The 17,506-nt window shown below is 46.6% G+C and overlaps 1 protein-coding gene across 14 annotated transcripts in view; it reads right to left on the bottom strand.

Annotated features, from left to right (window-relative positions):
• The window catches only part of LOC144773261 (uncharacterized), a 7,170,044-nt gene that overhangs the window by 1,102,335 nt on the left and 6,050,203 nt on the right, over positions 1-17,506 (bottom strand). For all 14 annotated transcript variants that reach the window (XM_078658159.1, XM_078658161.1, XM_078658167.1 and 11 more), the window contains one exon: positions 3,766-3,917. In XM_078658159.1, the coding sequence (XP_078514285.1) occupies positions 3,766-3,917 (152 nt within the window). The remainder of the gene's footprint in view (positions 1-3,765; positions 3,918-17,506) is intronic.

Here is a 17,506-nt window from a genome sequence, read left to right as displayed (position 1 = left end):
GGGCTGCATCAGCTTTCTTCCCAAAGAGGCCAGACCCATCAAAAGAAAGATCCAATAAGGTCGCCTGAACATCCGCTGAAAAGTCTGAGGATTTCAGCCAAGCTGCTCTTCTAGTGGCGACAGCAGTACCCATGATACGCGCCACAGAGTCTGCAGTGTCCAAACCACTTTGAATAACCTGGCGAGCTGCTGCTTGCGCATCTGAGATCACCTCCTCAAAATCTTTTCTGCTGGCATCAGGAACTTTAGGAGTTAGAACACGCAAAGAATCCATAAGGGCATGTACATATCTCCCCATCAGACAAGTGGCATTAGTTGACTTCAAAGCCATGCTTGCCGAGGAGAAGGTCTTTTTAGCCACCTGATCTTGTTTCTTTGCCTCCTTTTCATAAGGAACCTGAGGAAAGGCACTTACATTCTTCTTAGAGCAAGCAGTTTGAATGACTAAACTCTCTGGTGAAGGATGAGAAGTCAAAAATGCAGGGTCCTCAGGTGCAACCCTGTACCTCCTTGCCACACTCTTGGAAACCGCAGGATTTGACAGGGGTTTCTTCCAAACTTCCAAAATGGGCTCTGTCAAGGCGTCATTAAATGGAAGTAACAGTTCTATTACAGAACTAGGAGAATGTAAAACCTCAGTCAGAAGATTGGACTTAAACTCCACTGTAGGTAAAGTTAATTTAAGAAGATCTGCCGCCTTCCTCATAACCATATGGTAAGGTTGGACATCCTTAGAAGGTGCATCAGAGCTTGAAGGTAATTCCGACTCTGGGGAGAAATCCAGGCTACTAGCATCAGCTAGCTCATCAAAACTATCTTCATCCCATTCACCTTCTTCTAAATCAGGATGAGATTCCATATATCTTCTTTCCTCCAAAAGGCGTTGTGCTTCCCTTCTGGACCTCTCCTTCACACGTTTTGCAGTCGGATCCACCAACGGCTCCGACGGAGCCGGGACCGACGTCGGTATCGAATCCGAAGGTTTAGTCGGATGTTCTCGAGGTCGCTCTGGAGCGGGTGACGTCGGAATCGGTGTCGACGGCCTCGGTGGAGCCGAAAATTGCCAAGGCGGCGTCGGGGCTGGCATATAAGGCATAAAAGGTGCAGGAGGATAGGAGTGAGGAACTCCTAGATTGAAAGCCAGCGGACCCATGGGACCAGAAGGTGCACCAGAGGGGTACCATGCCCTTGAAAAGACACCATACATAGCATTAAGAAATGCAGATGGATCTTGTCCTGGGGTTGGAAATGGAGGTTGGAAACCCTCAGGCTGTTCTTGTGGAGGAATCGGATTCGGCTCTTCGGTAGGCACGGAATCCACATCCACTTGAATCTCTTCTTCGTCATGGGTCGAAGGCGGCGCCGGAGACGGATTCGGAGCCGGAGTCGGTGACTGAACACGCGACTCCAAAGGTGAGGCCTCACCTTCCGGTTCAGAGACATCCATAGTAACCACCTTAGAACGTACCTTCTTCGGTGACTTCGATCTCGAATCTGACTCCTTACCAAAACGACGTCGGGATTCATGTCTCCTCTTCTTATGTTTTTTCTTCGACTTCGAAGTATGATCCGAAGCCGACCTCGAAGACAACTCCTCTCGAGATCTAGACCTCGACCTCGACCTCGATCTTTCTCTTCGAGAACGAGACCTCGATGTCCTCCCTTTACCAGCTTTTAATTTTGCCACAAGGAGTTTGGCCTCTCTTTCCCTCAGAGCTTTCGGGTTCATCTTCCGACAAGAGGAACAACTATCGACGTCGTGGTCGGAGCTCAAGCACCAGATGCAGTCATCGTGCGGGTCGGTAATCGAAATCATTTTGCCGCATTCTCTGCAGGGCTTGAAGCCGGTCTTCTTTGTTGACATTTTCGAAGAGACAGGATACAAAGAAGCGGAAAATAGAAACAAAAAAGGCAACAAAGTACCAGTTGGCTACAGAGATTCCCGATAACCGTTAGCGTCGACGTCGCGGGAAAAAGGGAACTGATGTCATCACGCCGGCGTGGGCCTATTATAGGCGTCGGTGACGTTAGCGGAGTCGCGAGCGATGTCGTGTCTCTATGACGTCCGAATCCACGTCGGCGCGAGGCTACAGAAAGATTTTCTGAATGTTGCTGACGCAAGGGGATATTCACAAGGTGAGGAATCCACACGGCAGATGTATCTATCAGAAAACTAAATTTAGGGGTGTTACAGGGGTGTGCAGGTTGGGACCAATAGGTCCCTTTTTGGGGGGATTACACCCCCTATTATGCCACCCTCCAGTGGGAGGGAGGCAAGTGCTTATCTCTGATTGGCTGGGTCCCCTCATCTTCAAGATGGAAGGGACTGAGATGTGTGCCTCCCTCGACTGCCCCACCTGAGTGGTGGGGTTGGCAATGGTGGGCACCTCTCTCTCCCTGACTTGGTTTTCCTGCAGATTCTCCCACCCAAAGTGGGGGTCAGAACCAGTGGAAGCCAGTTGCTGGGGGTAACAAAAGGCAGGGCCAGCTAACATAGGAGGTCAGCCTTTGAAGCTTCACCTCTTGGACCCAGCCCATGCAGGGCAAACGAGGCTGGGCTTTGTTTCTGAACCCAGAAAACGGAGGCCCTCTACCCAGGGGTCCAGAAACCTCTCTGGTGGTGGCAAATGGCAGGTAGCCATTTCGGAACCATACCAGGGCTGGACGTTTTTCAGGGGGCATCTCTAAAATGCCATCTGAGTGCATTATGCATTAACTTCCACAGTAGGATCAGTGTGGATTTAATGTGCTGAGAAGTTTTCTACCAAACTTCCCAGTTTTCAGGAAAGCCATTGTGGAGCTGTGGAGTTCGTAATGACCAAATCCTAGACCATATACTCTTTATGGCCTCATTGCACTTACAATGTCTAATAATTGACTTAGACACAATAGGGGTAAAGTGCTCATACACCTGTACCCTCACCTGTGGTCTGGTGTACCCTGCTAGAGGGTTGATTCACCTAGGCCAAAGGCAGTGGGTTGCAGGCACGACACACAAGTATGTGTGCCATGTCAACTCTTCATTTTTCTTTGCACCAAAACATAGAGCCTGCAATCGCAGTGTGTGGGTGTTAAGGTGCCGGACTCCTGAGGGTGGCACAATAGGTGCTGCAGCCCTTAGTGGGCTTCCATGGTCACAGTGCCCTTGACCCACTCTGTACCTTTTACAAGGGGCTTACCTTTGGTCAGAGATGTGCCAATTGTGGGTACAGAGGTACAGTTTTTGACAGGGACCCAGGGCACATCAAGTCAACATGCATGAAAGGGCAAGCAAAAAGTGTGTGGCGGTAACCATGCTAAAGGTGCACTTTGGCGCCAATGATGCCAAGTGGAACGGTACTGAGCCACCTGACGGTACGCAGGGGTACTGCTCACGCAAAAATTTCCGGATCCAGTCTGACGCCTGAAAAATTTAAAGGTAAGTAATCTGCAGCGAGATGCCTCTATCAGATTTATTTTCCACATAAGAAAATGCATATTTTATGGAAAAATTATTCAAATGCATTTTGTTTCAGACAATTAAAATAAAAATAAGTACTTGCTGAAAACCTCATTATTAATGTTCAAAGATTAAATAGCTGGCAAAGAGATTTTAGAAGATTCATCATTGGTGAGCATGAAAACATTTATTTATGATAATAAAAGTATAAATACTTTGCACATTCCAAAAAGTTGATATTAAGTGATGAGACTTGATATTAAGTGTTGTCTGATTAATATTCTCTCTGTGACAGCAGGTACGTTGGTACTTTTAATTATACTTACCTGTCTGTATGTTTAGCTAAAGCTTCCGTCTGATCCTGAATTTCAATGTTGTCTGGAGGCACAGATAATTTCTTTCTAAAGTAACTTTCCAAATCTGAGCAGTCCATGTCAGTTAATGTATTGAATGTTTGTTCCTTGTTGGACTCTACTTCCTGAAAACATAGTTACATCTTAAAATAGTGTTTAAAATGTACATTCAATTAATGTCACACATTTTCCAGATAAAAATGGGTTCCACTTACTTGAAATTGTATAAACAACTGTACCTGAGGAGGCCCAGGTGTACAGTTAACAGTAGATGCTTACAAACTGATTTTTTCATCAACAAGGAATCTGAGCAACATGATGATTCCTTTGGCAAGGGAGTCTTTGTTGGTTAGATGGTATGTTGTATGTGAGTTTGTAGAGCAACGTTGTTTTAGGAGTTAGTCACAGCCATTGCATTTAAATCAGTAAACGCTAATTGATGAGGACGTTTTTTGTTTTTATGAAGGAACTCAGATCTAGAGAGTTTCAAAGTGTTGGTGCACACTGGAAGATCATGTGTTTGAAGCTTAATGGAAAAGTTACTTACCTTTGGTAATGCTGAATCAGCTAGAGATGATCTCGCCACAGATTCCTTACTTAGAACCCTCCCCAGGTACCAGACTGGAATTGGAAACCTTTTTCCTACAGTACGCCTGCATGGCGGCAGAGGGCACCGAGCGACTCTGCTGTGACGTTGTCCCCCGGATGTGACATCAGCGGAGTCCATTTTTTATTTATTTAATTATTTATTTTTGGAGTTTTATATAGCGCTTACAAGACCCAGGGGTATCAGAGCGCTTTACAACATACATGAATAGAAAACATAAGCAATATAGTACAGTGAGTAGCATCTGGGATATTGGGGGCCAAAAAGATCGAGGTCATTGGCCAGATGCATAGAGATGACGGTTGAGGAGAAATTCTTTTAGTTGTCTCTTGAAGATCGTGAAGGAGGGATTAGTCCTGATGTGGTTAGGGAGAGAGTTCCAGATTTTTGGGGCATTCCCAGAGAAAGACTTTTTGTTTATGTCTTTTTAGGGGGGATTAAGAGGAGCGAGTTGGAGCTTCTTAGGTTTCTTGATTGTCCTGCTTTTTGTGAGTTTGGCAGCGAGGTAGTCCGGTTTGCCTGTGTGCAAGGCTTTATGGGTGAGACAGGCAGTTTTGAAGGCACAGCGTGTTTCGATGGGTAGCCATTTTAGGGCCTGTAATGCAGGGGTGATGTGGCCGTATTTCTTGGTACATGAGACCATTCTTGCTGCTGCGTTTAGGATGGCTCTCATGGGGGCTGTGTGTGTTTTTGCTGTCCCTGTTAGTGTGGCATTACCATAGTCAAGTCTGGACAGAACTAAAGATTTGGTTGCAGTTTTTAGGTCATTGGGGGGGTATGAAAGGTTTGATTTTGTTGAGGAGTTTTAGGTTGTAGAGGGCACCTTTTGCTGTGGGTTTGATGTGGGAGCACATGTTGAGGCTTGGGTCTAGAGAGATCCCTAGTGATTTGACTGAGTTTGCTGGAGTGAGTTTGAAGTTTAGGGAGTCAAGGTTGTTTATCCATTGATGGATCTGAGGGGGTTGTTTGTGATTGGAGAAGACAAGGATTTCATTGTTTTCTCAGTTGAGTTTGAGGTGGTTGAGAGCTAGCCAATTTTCTACTTTTGAAAGAGTGGAGTTGAGGCGGAGGATGTCATTGAGTGAGGAGATCTCGAGGTACAGCTGGGTGTCGTCAGCATAGAGGTGGAAGGTGATGCTTGCTTGTTTTAGAATGGCAGTAAGCAGGTCCATGTAAATGTTGAAGAGTGTGGGGGAGAGGACTGAGCCTTGAGGGACACCTCGAGTCGAGGGGGAGGTGTCGGACATTGAGTTTTTGATTTTTATGAGTTGGGAGCGGTTATGTTGAAATGGGGAGAACCACTTTAGGACATTGCCATCTGCTCCAACACGTTTTTGTAGGGCGTCTAAGAGCAGGTTGTGATCAACCGTGTCAAAAGCAACTGATAGGTCAAGGAGGACAAGTAGGCAGCATCTGTTGGAGTCAAGGGATTTGTGAATGTCGTCCGTAATGCTCAGTATAGCGGTTCCTGAGCTGCATCCCTTCCTGAACCCGGATTGGTGTGAGTCAAGTAGGTTGTTAGATTCCAGGTGTTGGTTCAGTTGGAAGAGAACACATTTCTCCAGGATTTTGGCTAGGAAAGGAAGGTTGGTGATGGGCTTAAAGTTTTTGAGGTTATTTGGGTCAGCAGCATCTGCTTTTTTTAGAAGGGGGTAACTTGGCCTTGTTTGAGGCAGTCGGGCATCAGTCCGTTGATTAGTGAGCTGTTGATAATCTTTTATCCACAGTGGGGTTAGGGTAAGTTTGAGGTTCTTAGCTAAGGAGGCGGGTAGAGGATCTGCTTAATGGTTGGAGGGTTTGGAGTTGGCAATCACATTTGAAATGTCCTCTTCGGAGAGAGGATTGAAGTCTTTCCACTGCTTGGGAGGGGATGGGGGACTAGGGTGAGGGGTGACTTTGGGGGTCGACGGAGGAGCGGTCCTGGCTTCCGGGAGAATGTTGTGAGCTGGGGATGGGTGATGTTTCATTAGGGGTGAGGATTTGCTGTGTTGGGATTGAGGGTGGCGATCTAGGGAGAGCTCAATATTGGAGATTTTGACATTGAAGAATTTGGCCAGGTTGTTACACTGAAGTTTGGGAGGCAGGGGGGTTAGTTAGCTTTGGTGGGCTTGGAGGTCTGTTTCTGGATGATGTTGAAAAGTTCTTTGGGCGGTTTTTGGCTTTGTCTAGTGCGTTCTGGAAGAAGGAGGCTTTCTCCTTGATTATGTGTTTTTTGTAGTTACTGTGTTCTTTTCTGAGTTGGGAGAGGTTGATTGTGGATGGGTTCCCTCTCCAGAGTCTCTCAGCGGCTCTTACTTTTCTTCGTTCGGAGTTGAGGTCAATATTGAACCAGGCTCGGGAGGGGATGTCTCTGACTCTTTTAGGTTTTAGGGGGGCTAGTTGGTCAAGGGCACTTGTCATTGTCCTGTTGTACAGTGTAGTGAGCTCAACCGTGTTGAGGTTGTCTGTACAGGTTGGGAGCAGTGATGTTATGGTTTCTTGAAGGTCAGGGAGGGGATGTCTTTGAAATTTCTGCTCCATTGGTGGGTGATTTGAGTTTTGATTGGTGGAGCTACTGTTTGATTGATGCTGAATATAATGATGTGGTGGTCTGACCAGTTGAATGTTATTTATGGTTATAGTTTCGCTTTTGGCTATGATAGCATCTAAGGTAGAGCCCTTGTTGTGGGTTTGATCCTTGTATTGTTGATTGAGCTCATTTGTGAGAAGTAGTTAATTTAGGGACTGTATAACAGTGTCATTTTCATTGTTCCAAGGGAGGTTGAAGTCACCCAGGATGATGTTGTCGGAGTTTGCTAGGGAGCATTGAGTTAGTTGCTCCGAGATTTTATCACTGAAAGCAGGAGAATTTCCTGAGGGGTGGTAGATGAGATGTCACTTTATTACTTTGTTGTTTAGTCATGTTCTGCTGGTGTTGAGGTATTCAAAGGTTGAGAAGAAGTGTGTTTTGAGTTCAACTATATTGATGTTGTTCTTATGGATTATGGCAATGCCGCCACCACGTTGGTCTATTCTGTCTTTTTTAATGATGGAGAAGCCAGGGGGGACTAAGAGGTCAAGGAGCGGGTATGATGTTTCATTGAGCCAGGTTTCGGTGAGGAACGCTATGTCAGTGTTACTCAGTATGGCATCAGCCAGCTCGATTGCGTGCTTAGCTGCGGATCTGCAGTATATAAGCATGCAGTTTACCATGTTGCTATTGGAATGGATTTGGGAGGAGGCGGGAACTTGGGGGATGGTTGTGCGTTGGGAGGGACGTTTTGTGGGCCTAGGTTGGTTGTTGTCTCTACCTATTCCGGTGATTACTTGGATGTTAGAAGGGGGGGTTTGGGTTTCTCTGGGTTCATAGATTTTAGCGAGTGTAATTGCCTCTCTCAGAGACATATCAGGGATCGTTCTTTTTGGTCTGAGAGATTGGGTGTTGCGAGGGGAAGAGCGCCAGCTGGGCGTCTGGAGATTAGGATGTTGAGGCGGCTCACTGGTGTTTAGGAGGGAGGGGAGTAGTAAGTGTTTGGTGGGGAAGGAGGGCGCAGTGGTGTTGAGAAGGATTTTGTTGATGGCCTGGGTGATAGTGTTGAATTGGCTGTGTAGTAGGGACAGGTTTTCAGTTATGGCTATAAGGTGATCCTGGGTCATAGGTAAGAGGGAGTTGAGTTGTTTTTCTATGCATGTGAGATACTCAGTTATGACCTCCATTGTCTCCAGGTTATGGGGAGGAGTGGGTTTGGGTGGCATATCTGACTGAGGCTGTTGGTTGCGACAGGAGCTTTGAGAGTTGTTAGGGTAAGGGGGAGGGGAGGGGTTAGGTGGCGGGTTAGGTTGAGGGTGTAGGTTGGGACAGGGGGGTCTAGGGTTGGGAGGGTTAGGGAAAGTGGAGAGGCATGTGTCTTCTGATAGGCGGTGGTGGGGGGATTGTGTAGGGTGTTTCTCGAGGGAGCTGGTGTGGTTTTGTCTGATAGTTGGGTGTAGGTTAGGCGGGTGCTCGTGTTAGTGTGAGTAGGGGCATTGGGGAGGATGTTTTGAGAATGCTGAGGGGGTGGGACAGGGGGCTGGTTCTTTGGGTGGGAGGTGTGGTTGGGGTATGGGAGTGTGGGGTAGAGGACAATCTGGCCTGGGGGAGGGGGGCAAGTCTGCAGAGTTAGGTACTTGAGTGCTTGGGGTAGGAATTACGTCCAGTCTTTCTTGGGTTGAGGTCTGGGGGTCAAGGTCAGGCGGGGTGGGGAAGTTGGGTGGGGTCAGGATAGAGTGTCGCAGCTTGGGGAAGGTGAGTTCAAATTGGTGTAGGTTAAAGTCGCTGGCTTGAACCATGACTTTGCCATTTCTGTATAATGTTATGGTGGCGTTAATTTTGAATGAGGAAGACTTGGAGGTAGTTAGTCTTTGGCCGTGGGGGATGTTGGTGGTTTTGGTAACTTGCAGGGTGTTAGCTAGGTTATTTCTCCATTTGTCTTGGTCGGTGGTGTAGAAGATAAAGTCTGTTTTAGTCTTGCCTTTGGAGGAGTTGTGGTAGAGGTCGGCTATGAGTGTTTCAGGATGTCTCTTGTGTAGACTTTGTTTGAAGATTTTGGTGGCGTTAGCTGAGAGGTTGAGTGGGTAGATGATGGAGAAGGAGTGGGGGCCGTGGGGTTTCAGGTTGGACAGAGGTTGGGGTGGGGGTTGATGGGGTGGTCTGGTGGGGATTTCGGTTGGTTGGCATCTTTCTGATGAGGTATTGAAATTCTGAACCTCGTTGTTAAGGTCGTCGTATCATGACAACCTTGGTATCAGCAGACCGAATATGGCGAGTGCTAGATGTGTGAGCACTTTCGTCCTATTCGAGTGACCAGATCACCATGAAATCAGGGAGTCCGTTCTGAACCCTTGGGTTCCATCTTGCGTACGGCAGCCATTTTGTGGTTGCCCTCACATAGGCCGGTGACAGTGGCCGAACGAGTCTCCAAACACACGTTCACTTTAGCTGCCTTCTGGATGACCTGAACGAGCGACCCTCTTGCCTGAAGCCAAACTGGTTTAACCAGCCCTTTCCCCGGTAGCTGATCGAGATTACGGATCGAGACACAAAACACCATCAAACCCTTTTTATTGCGCATAACTATGTCTTATCTTTCTCACACCTGTCTCTACTCTTTGCTTTATGGTCCGTTTACGATGGGGATGTGCCCGGTTATATGGTGGGTTCGATCGACCTGTCTGATCAAGAATGTTGGGTTGACCTATAGTTGATTATGGGCTGGACAAACTGAAAAATGGACTTGTCATCATGACCCTGCCTTTTTCTTTCTGTGAAAACATGTGAGTGGCAACTGTAAATTAGGGATATTTGCCCGAAGCATACTATTTGGTATAAAAAGGGATGACTGGTTCTTGTGAGCGAGCAGTCTCCTGAGAACATACACCGTGTTGTACTTCTAGGATCTCTGTTACAGGCTGCAGCTAATAAAATTGATCTTTGACGTCACCAAGAATCACCCGTGTCTCTGTACTCTAAGACAGGTGGACCCGGAGACTAGGGCATTCCCCCTGGCGCCGCTGGGTCTTAAATAACCCGGTTCTTCATTTGGCGCCCAACTCGGGGCGACTTCAGTGGTACCGGTCCAAGCCTGAGGTTCGTGAGGAGCTTCGTGTGAAAATTCTGGAGGAAGGCCAACCACTTCATCGACCCCTGTATGTCGTCGTGGTCCGAAAGTCTTTGCTGCGAGGTTCCCCGCTTTCCGGCGGCTACGAAGGACTGCTGCCCTGACTGTCGCCCTGTCTTGGAGCCTTCGATGATTTGTAAAGCGAGACGATAGACGGGTCTTCTGGTGCCGACATCGATAGCTCAGTTAAGTATGAGTGGAGCGTCTCCCAGTCCTTAGTTTTGGGTATCCCCTTGGGATCTTTAATTTGGGACTTGCAAGTACCAAAGCCGAGGGACTTGTGTATTCACGAGACTATCGTATTCGATACTCCCTTGAAGTTTGAAGGTAGACTAGTGAGCGAAGATGCCTGGTCTTAGCAGACTTGGAAGAATATTTTGTTGTGGTCGACATAGGCATTCCCGATTGGAGGACTCGTGTCCGGTTCCTCCGATTGGAACTCCAACCTATGAGCTCTATGTGAAACATGGCGTGGGCCCCATCACGTATAATGAAGTGTGGATTCGTTACACAAGAAAGGACGGTGTCCTTAAATGGCCCCAATATGGTAGTTTTGACACGGAAGTTTTAGATAATCTAGAAGTTAAACTTTTTAAGAAGAAAGCCCGGCCGGCGATGTTTGACTCTTTCCGCCTGTGGCGAAAGGAAGCCAAACAGAAAGAAATTAGATTAGCAAAGAAAAATAAAAGAGAAAAGGGTATCTCGATAATGCAAGCTGCTATACAGTTTAAAGATAATGAAGGAGAACAAGCTAGTGAACAGTTGCATAGGCAACGTAAAATGGCGATCGATAAATGCTATCCAGTTTTGCTGCCTCTTCAGCAAGATGCGATGAAGGATCTTGCGAAAGATCCTTTGATGTCGCATTTGTTGAATTCGCCACGCCCTTATGCTCAGAATGCTACAGCACCTCCGCAACCTTTAGTTGCACAACCTCCGGGGGTTTTGCCTCTTGCTGTTGCACAACCACCAGCTCCTCTTCAGTTGGCTCCTACTCCTACGGTGCAGCCTTCTCAAGGGCTGCCGACTTTGCTACCTGCTCCACCTTTAATTCCTGCGACTTTTCTGCCTGTTCTAGCGGCCTCCTCTGCTTCTGCTCCTACGTTGACCTTTTCTCAGTCCACTTTATCTCCTGTCCTGTCAACTCCCCCTTCTGTTCGACAGAGGATGACTGATACTGTCACTACTCTTTTGTCCCCTTTCTTTGGGTCATTTAGTACGACCCCTTTTTCAGAGCGTAAACAGTTGCGTAGTCAACTGCCTGATTCCCGAGAGAGGGAAGTGTTAGGTCATTTAGCGCATAAATGAGTCAGTCTTCCTTTAAGATACAATGTTGAGTCTGTTATGAATGTTTTCCGTCAATGGGAAGCGCCGAAGCAGAGATATGTCTTTGACAAGATGTGCACGTTCCTTCGTGAGGAATGGGAAGATGGTGATCTGGAACTAACGCCACCTGAGTTGTCCAATGTGCAATCCGAGTTTGCAAAAGGCACAATTGTGGGTCTCGATGTTGAAAGGGCGGTAGTGACACTGCTTTCGTTCAGGAGCGAGTCTCCTTCATTGTTTGGTCATTGTTTGAACCTAAACTTTCGGTTAGGAGGAAAGTGCGACAATATCCAATGAGAGAGGTTCCTCCGGTATGGAAGGAAGAAGTACCTGCTGGTGCGAATAATAACCCCCCAGCTGTACCGGCTCATTTTCAACGTGTTTGGGTCCATGTTCCGTGGAAGCGAGCGGAAGTTCTGGCTCTTAAACAGACTTTGCCTGATCCTCGTAAAAATCCCGCAGGGTATTATAAGGAATTATAACAGACTGCAGACTCATGCGTCATGAATCTAGCTGATATAGACACGTTGTTTGGAAATGTGGTTCCGCAACCTTTATGCGGTTTGATTCGGCACACGGACCATGCGCAGGAGTTAGGTGATACCTGGGTCAATATTAGTGCTGCGGATGCGTGACAAGTGGGTGGTGCTAAACCGGATCCTGTAGTTGCAGAACTTCCTGGTAGGATCATTACTTACATGAAGACTTTAATGCCTGCTATGCGAGTGAATTGGGACAAATTGTCTGCATGTAAGCAAAAGAAAGATGAAACTGTGTCCGATTTCTTCACTAGGTTTGAAGAAACATTTATTGACCACAGTGGTCAAGACATGAGTACTGAAGGTGGTCAACGGTTGTTTGTTGATAAGTTCGAGCATAATTTGCTTCCCGAGTTATGTACCAAGTTGAAAGATTCCGAGAGTTCGTGGGCTGTTTCCTAATCGGCACAGATATTGGCTACTGCACAATACTATGAAAATAGGGATAAGGATGAGAAGGATAGGGCAGACAAAAAGACTAAAGAGCTAAAGACGAAGGTTCTTTTACAGCAAGCATATCCGCCCCGTAGTAACCAGCGTGACTATCAGCAGCCTCCGCAGTTTCAGCGAAACTCGCAAAGGTTCGAGCCTCTCCAACAACGTTTTCCTGTAGGCCCTAATCAGTGTGCATATTGCAAAGAAGAGGGTCATTTTAAGAGTAGTTGCCCTGTTTTGTCGCAGCGTATGAATGGTGTTACTAGCGGAAGAGGTCGGAATGCTCCACAAGCTCCTAGAGGTAGAGGACGTGGAGGGTTCCCCCAAAACACACGCCCCTTTCCTCAACAAAATTCAATGAATAGTTTTGATCAGCAGAATCACACGTCTGGTAGGACGACTCAGTACTATGCTGACGACTACTATGTCGAAGGTGGGGATATGGAAGGTAATGATTGCTAGGACAGCCATAGACAAAGAGAGGGAGTTGTTTCAGTTCCAGTAGATCAGAGTGGACCTTATGTTGAGGTGATTACATCAGGCATGTCAGAGCCTTTTCTGTTGGATACTGGTGCTACAAAGAGTTCTATTATGCACTCTAAACTCTCTGGCGCACCTTTGTCTGGCGAGATGAATTTTTCAGTAGGTTTTTCTGGCGCCCCGGTTAGGAACCCGATTTCTAGTCCTATATCTCTTTCTGTTGGACCTTGTGAATTCGAAGCACCCCTTATTCTGATGACAGGTTGTGGTGAGAACTTGTTTGGACTGGATCTGTTGAAAAGATTGTACGTGACATTGTATTGCTCCCCTTCGGGAGTACAACTTACATTAGGTAAGAAAGTGGTCTCCCCGATGTATTTGTCAAAGCATAAACTTCCGACAGAATTGTCCTCTCTCCCTGATATTCTTTGGGCTACTGGTCCTAATGATGTGGGTCTATGGAGATACCGCCATATGTTGTGACGTTGAAAGCAAATGTTAAAATGCCACGTATTCCCCAATACAAGATCTCTCGTGAAGGTGAAAGAGCGTTGCTAGCGATCGTTCATGACCTGATTGAGAAAGATGCAATTGAAGAAACGAGAGGTAATGTGTGCAATAGTGCGGTTTTGCCTGTTCTAAAAAGGACTGATTCATCACAACAACCTGTATATAGGCTTGTGATCGATCTTCGCGAGGTGAATAAGATTGTAGTTCCGCAATTTCCTGTTGTTCCAGACATTACTGCCTTACTGACCATGATTCCAGCTTCAGCCACTTGGTTTTCGGTAATTGATTTGAAGAATGCTTTCTTCAGCATCCCGATTGCCGAGGAGAGTAGGGATATCTTTGGCTTCTCTTTAGGAGGCCGACGCTTCCGGTTTAAGAGAGCTCCTCAAGGCTATTGCGAGAGTCCTTCTATCTATAGTCAGGCTTTAAAAACACAGCTTGATACGATTGCTTTACCTAATGGTGCTGCTCTTCTCCAGTACGTTGACGATTTATTAGTCGCTGCCGATACTGAGGAGATTTGTAAGGAAGCTACCTTGCTGTTGTTACGTTATTTGTCTGATTTCCATCACAAAGTGTCTCTTTCGAAGTTGCAGTATTGTCGACAAGAAGTAACCTACTTAGGTCATCTCTTATCAAAGGAGGGAAGAAGATTGACCCCAGAACGAATTCAAGCAATTGCAAAAATGAGTGTGCCTACTACACAAAGAGAAGTGCGTGCTTTCTTGGGTATCACGTCATATTGCAGACAATGGATACCGAATTTTTCTTTGCTTGCCAAACCTTTGGTGGCATTGACTTGTAAAGATACACCGCGTCCCCTCCCGTGGTCTGACGACTGTCAGAAACGTTTTTCTGAATTACGCGATGCATTGTGTTCGGCTCCTGTGTTGGGTACTCCCGACTACAGTAAGCCTTTTACGCTTTATGTCCACGAGAGAGAGGGATGCGCGTTGTCAGTGTTGACACAGTCTTTTGGGGACAAGCAACGTCCATGCGCGTATTTCTCGTCAACCTTGGATCCGGTAGCTAGAGCGTTGCCGAGTTGTTTGAGAGCCACAGCGGCAGCAGCTGTTTCTATTCGAGAGTCTGCTGGTTTGGTGATGAATAATATGTTGATTGTAATGGTTTCACATGTAGTGGATACCTTATTAAATAAGACTAAGACACAGTACTTAACCAGTGCTCGATTGTCAGGTTATGAGCTGACACTCTTAGCAAGTCATGTGCACATAAAGAGATGCAATACGTTGAATCCAGCTACGTTGTTGCCGATTGTAGCAGAGACAGATGTTTCTAAACAGCATGATTGCTTTCTCAGGACAGAGGAAGAAACGAAAGGGAGAGTGGATCTTAGGGACACTCCTCTTGAGAAGTGTGACGGTACCTTATGGGTGGATGGTTCATGCTTCAAGCTTCCAAATGGTGATACGACTGCGGCATATGCTGTTACGACTTTACAGACGATTGTTGAAGCTGCACGTATCCCACATAATTCAGCTCAAGCAGCCGAGTTGATTGCACTTACGAGAGCATGTGTGCTATCGAAAGGAAAGAAAGTGACCATATATACTGACTGCCAGTATGCGTTTGGTGTGGCTCATAGCTTTGGACGCTTGTGGAAGGAACGTGGGTTCCTCACGTCTCATGGAACGAAGATTCAGAATGGTCAGTTGGTGAATGAGCTTCTTGAATCACTTACTTTGCCGTTGCAAGTTGCGATTGTGAAATGCAGTGCACATAAGAAGGTTACTGACGACGTTGGTCGCGGTAATGCGTTTGCTGACGAAGTTGCGAAAGAAACAGCGAGGGATGTGATGAGTCGAATGTATGTTGCGGGCCCTGCAAGATGGATTGGTGATGTTGGAATGTGTGAGGATACGATAGAAAGTGTGAAGTCTATCCAAGCTGAAGCTACAGAGAAAGAGTTGAGCGTATGGAGAGAGAGTACGGGTAAATTGGATGCAAATGGTTGCTGGGTTGAGTTGTCAGAGCATCAGCGATGGTTGTTACCCGATGCGTACGTGCTTGCAGTGGTTACAATGGCGCATGGAATGGCTCATATCAGTGTGAAAGGGATCTGTAAGTTGTTGGCTCCAGTATGGCAAAATACTGGGATTCCTAAGTGTGCAGAGAATGTAGTCACGAATTGTATGGTTTGCCTGAAATACAATCCTGGTAAGGGAACTCCAACTCCAGCTGGTCATTTTGCGCCTCCGACGTATCCGTTCGAGGTTTTGCAGCTAGATTTCATCCACATGGAGAGATGCAACAACCTAAAATACGTACTTGTGGTTGTTTGTGCCTTCTCAAGATGGGTAGAAGCATACCCCCTAAAAGATAATACCGCCTTGTCCACAGCTAAAGCACTTGTCAAAGAGTTTTTCCCTAGGTATGGTTTGCCGAGAATGGTCTGGAGTGATAATGGGAGTGAATTTGTGGGTCAAGTGATGAAGAGAGTGTGTGAAGGGTTAGGAATCAGCCAAAAATTCCACGCTGCAAATCACCCCCAATCAGCTGGTCTAGTGGAGTGCTATAATGGCACCCTCAAATTGAAGCTGGCCAAGATACAAGCGAGCTCTGGTCTTAAATGGCCTGATGCTTTGTCATTAGCACTCCTGTCGACTAGGATGACTGTGCATTCACGAGTGGGACTTAGTCCATATGAAATAATTTTTGGTCGCCCGGCCAACATATGGGGAGTACCGAGGCCGACGAAATTCAGCGAGATTAAACACCCTGTATTGCTTGACTATCTGTATGATTTGACGGCTAAATTGCGTGTCTTACACCAACAGGTTCATGATACACTGCCTCAGGCTTCTGAAGATCCAGGGCATGCAATCAATCCCGGATCGTGGGTGCTGATCAAGAACTTTCAACGGACAAAAAACGATCAGCCCCGCTGGACCGGTCCATACTTGGTGCTTTTATCTACGAGAACTGCAGTACGAGTGCAAGGGAAGAAAAACTGGATCCACGGCGTACATTGTAAGAGGGTTCCTCTGCCTCTACCGTACGACCGGTGGGTCCAGGAGGGCATTCCTGATTCTGAGACCGAAACTGTGCCTCGTTTTCTGCCTTTTAGCGATGCACGTTTAATTGGGACAAGTTCTGAGCGTGAAAGTGACAATCTTTTGCAAGAAGCCGTGCCACCATCAGTGCGGCTGGACACTACCGAACCTGAACTCTTATTCTGCGACCACACAACGCCCGGCAAGAACCGTTATAATCTGCGACCAAGAGTCATGGGACTAATAAAATAAAAATCCTTTTCTTTACTATTTTTGAAAGATCAGCTCTCCCATCTGAGAAACTGTTTTGACCGATTTTTGTTTTTCGAACCGCCATCAGGGTTCAGCTGTAGGGTCGCGGCGCCAAGTCTTTGGAGTGCAAGCCGAAGACACAAGGTCGACGGTTCTGGTTGGTCCTAGGGCGTTCCCTGGACTGACAGACGCATTCCTTAGCACGGAACACCCTACCTCCGCGAGCAGCAAGGTTAGAGGATGGGGTTTTTTGAGATGGAGAGACCTATTGAAGAAACAAACTTTAGAGCCAAAATATGTGAAATAATGAGTAGAAAATGTTTTTTTAATATTGTGCATTTTTATGTTGCTTAGCTTAATGATGTTCTTAATGGGATATTTTATATTCTCTTTTGAAGTGACGTTTGCACCCACTACACAACCCATACCTCCTTCTACTGTACCTTCGCATTCTTTCCATCCTCTGCCTGAACACGAGACTGTTAGAAGGTTGGAGTTCGTTAATAACTCTTTCATTCAGCTTCTGCACCAACACCAATTAGTAGTGAACACAACTAACTGTTGGGTGTGTGGTCTTATGCCTCATACTACTGATAAAGGTATTCCTTACCTAGTCCTGCCATTTAGCTACAATGGTTCCGTATGGGCGTACCGAACGATGTTCATCTACGCTCGCGAAGTCCACCCCCTACGTTCTGTGAAGGATAATCCAAAGAATAGTGCTCTAGTTAAGGGAATAGTCGATATGATTAAAGGAGCTAGTTCCTATGAGACTATCGCGAGAGATGAGACACAAGCGTATATTGGATGGAACGTGACCGGATATGGAGCTAGTCTGAGTAAGAACCAGCAAACGAAAAGATCCTCTCCGATTTGGATTGTACCCCATCAGGGTCATCTAAGGGACAGTAAGGT

The sequence above is a fragment of the Lissotriton helveticus genome, chromosome 8, assembly GCF_964261635.1.
Source record: "Lissotriton helveticus chromosome 8, aLisHel1.1, whole genome shotgun sequence".
Taxonomy (NCBI): domain Eukaryota; kingdom Metazoa; phylum Chordata; class Amphibia; order Caudata; family Salamandridae; genus Lissotriton; species Lissotriton helveticus.
The sequence above is the reverse complement of the archived record's forward strand: the minus strand, read 5'-3'. Positions and strand labels throughout refer to the sequence as shown.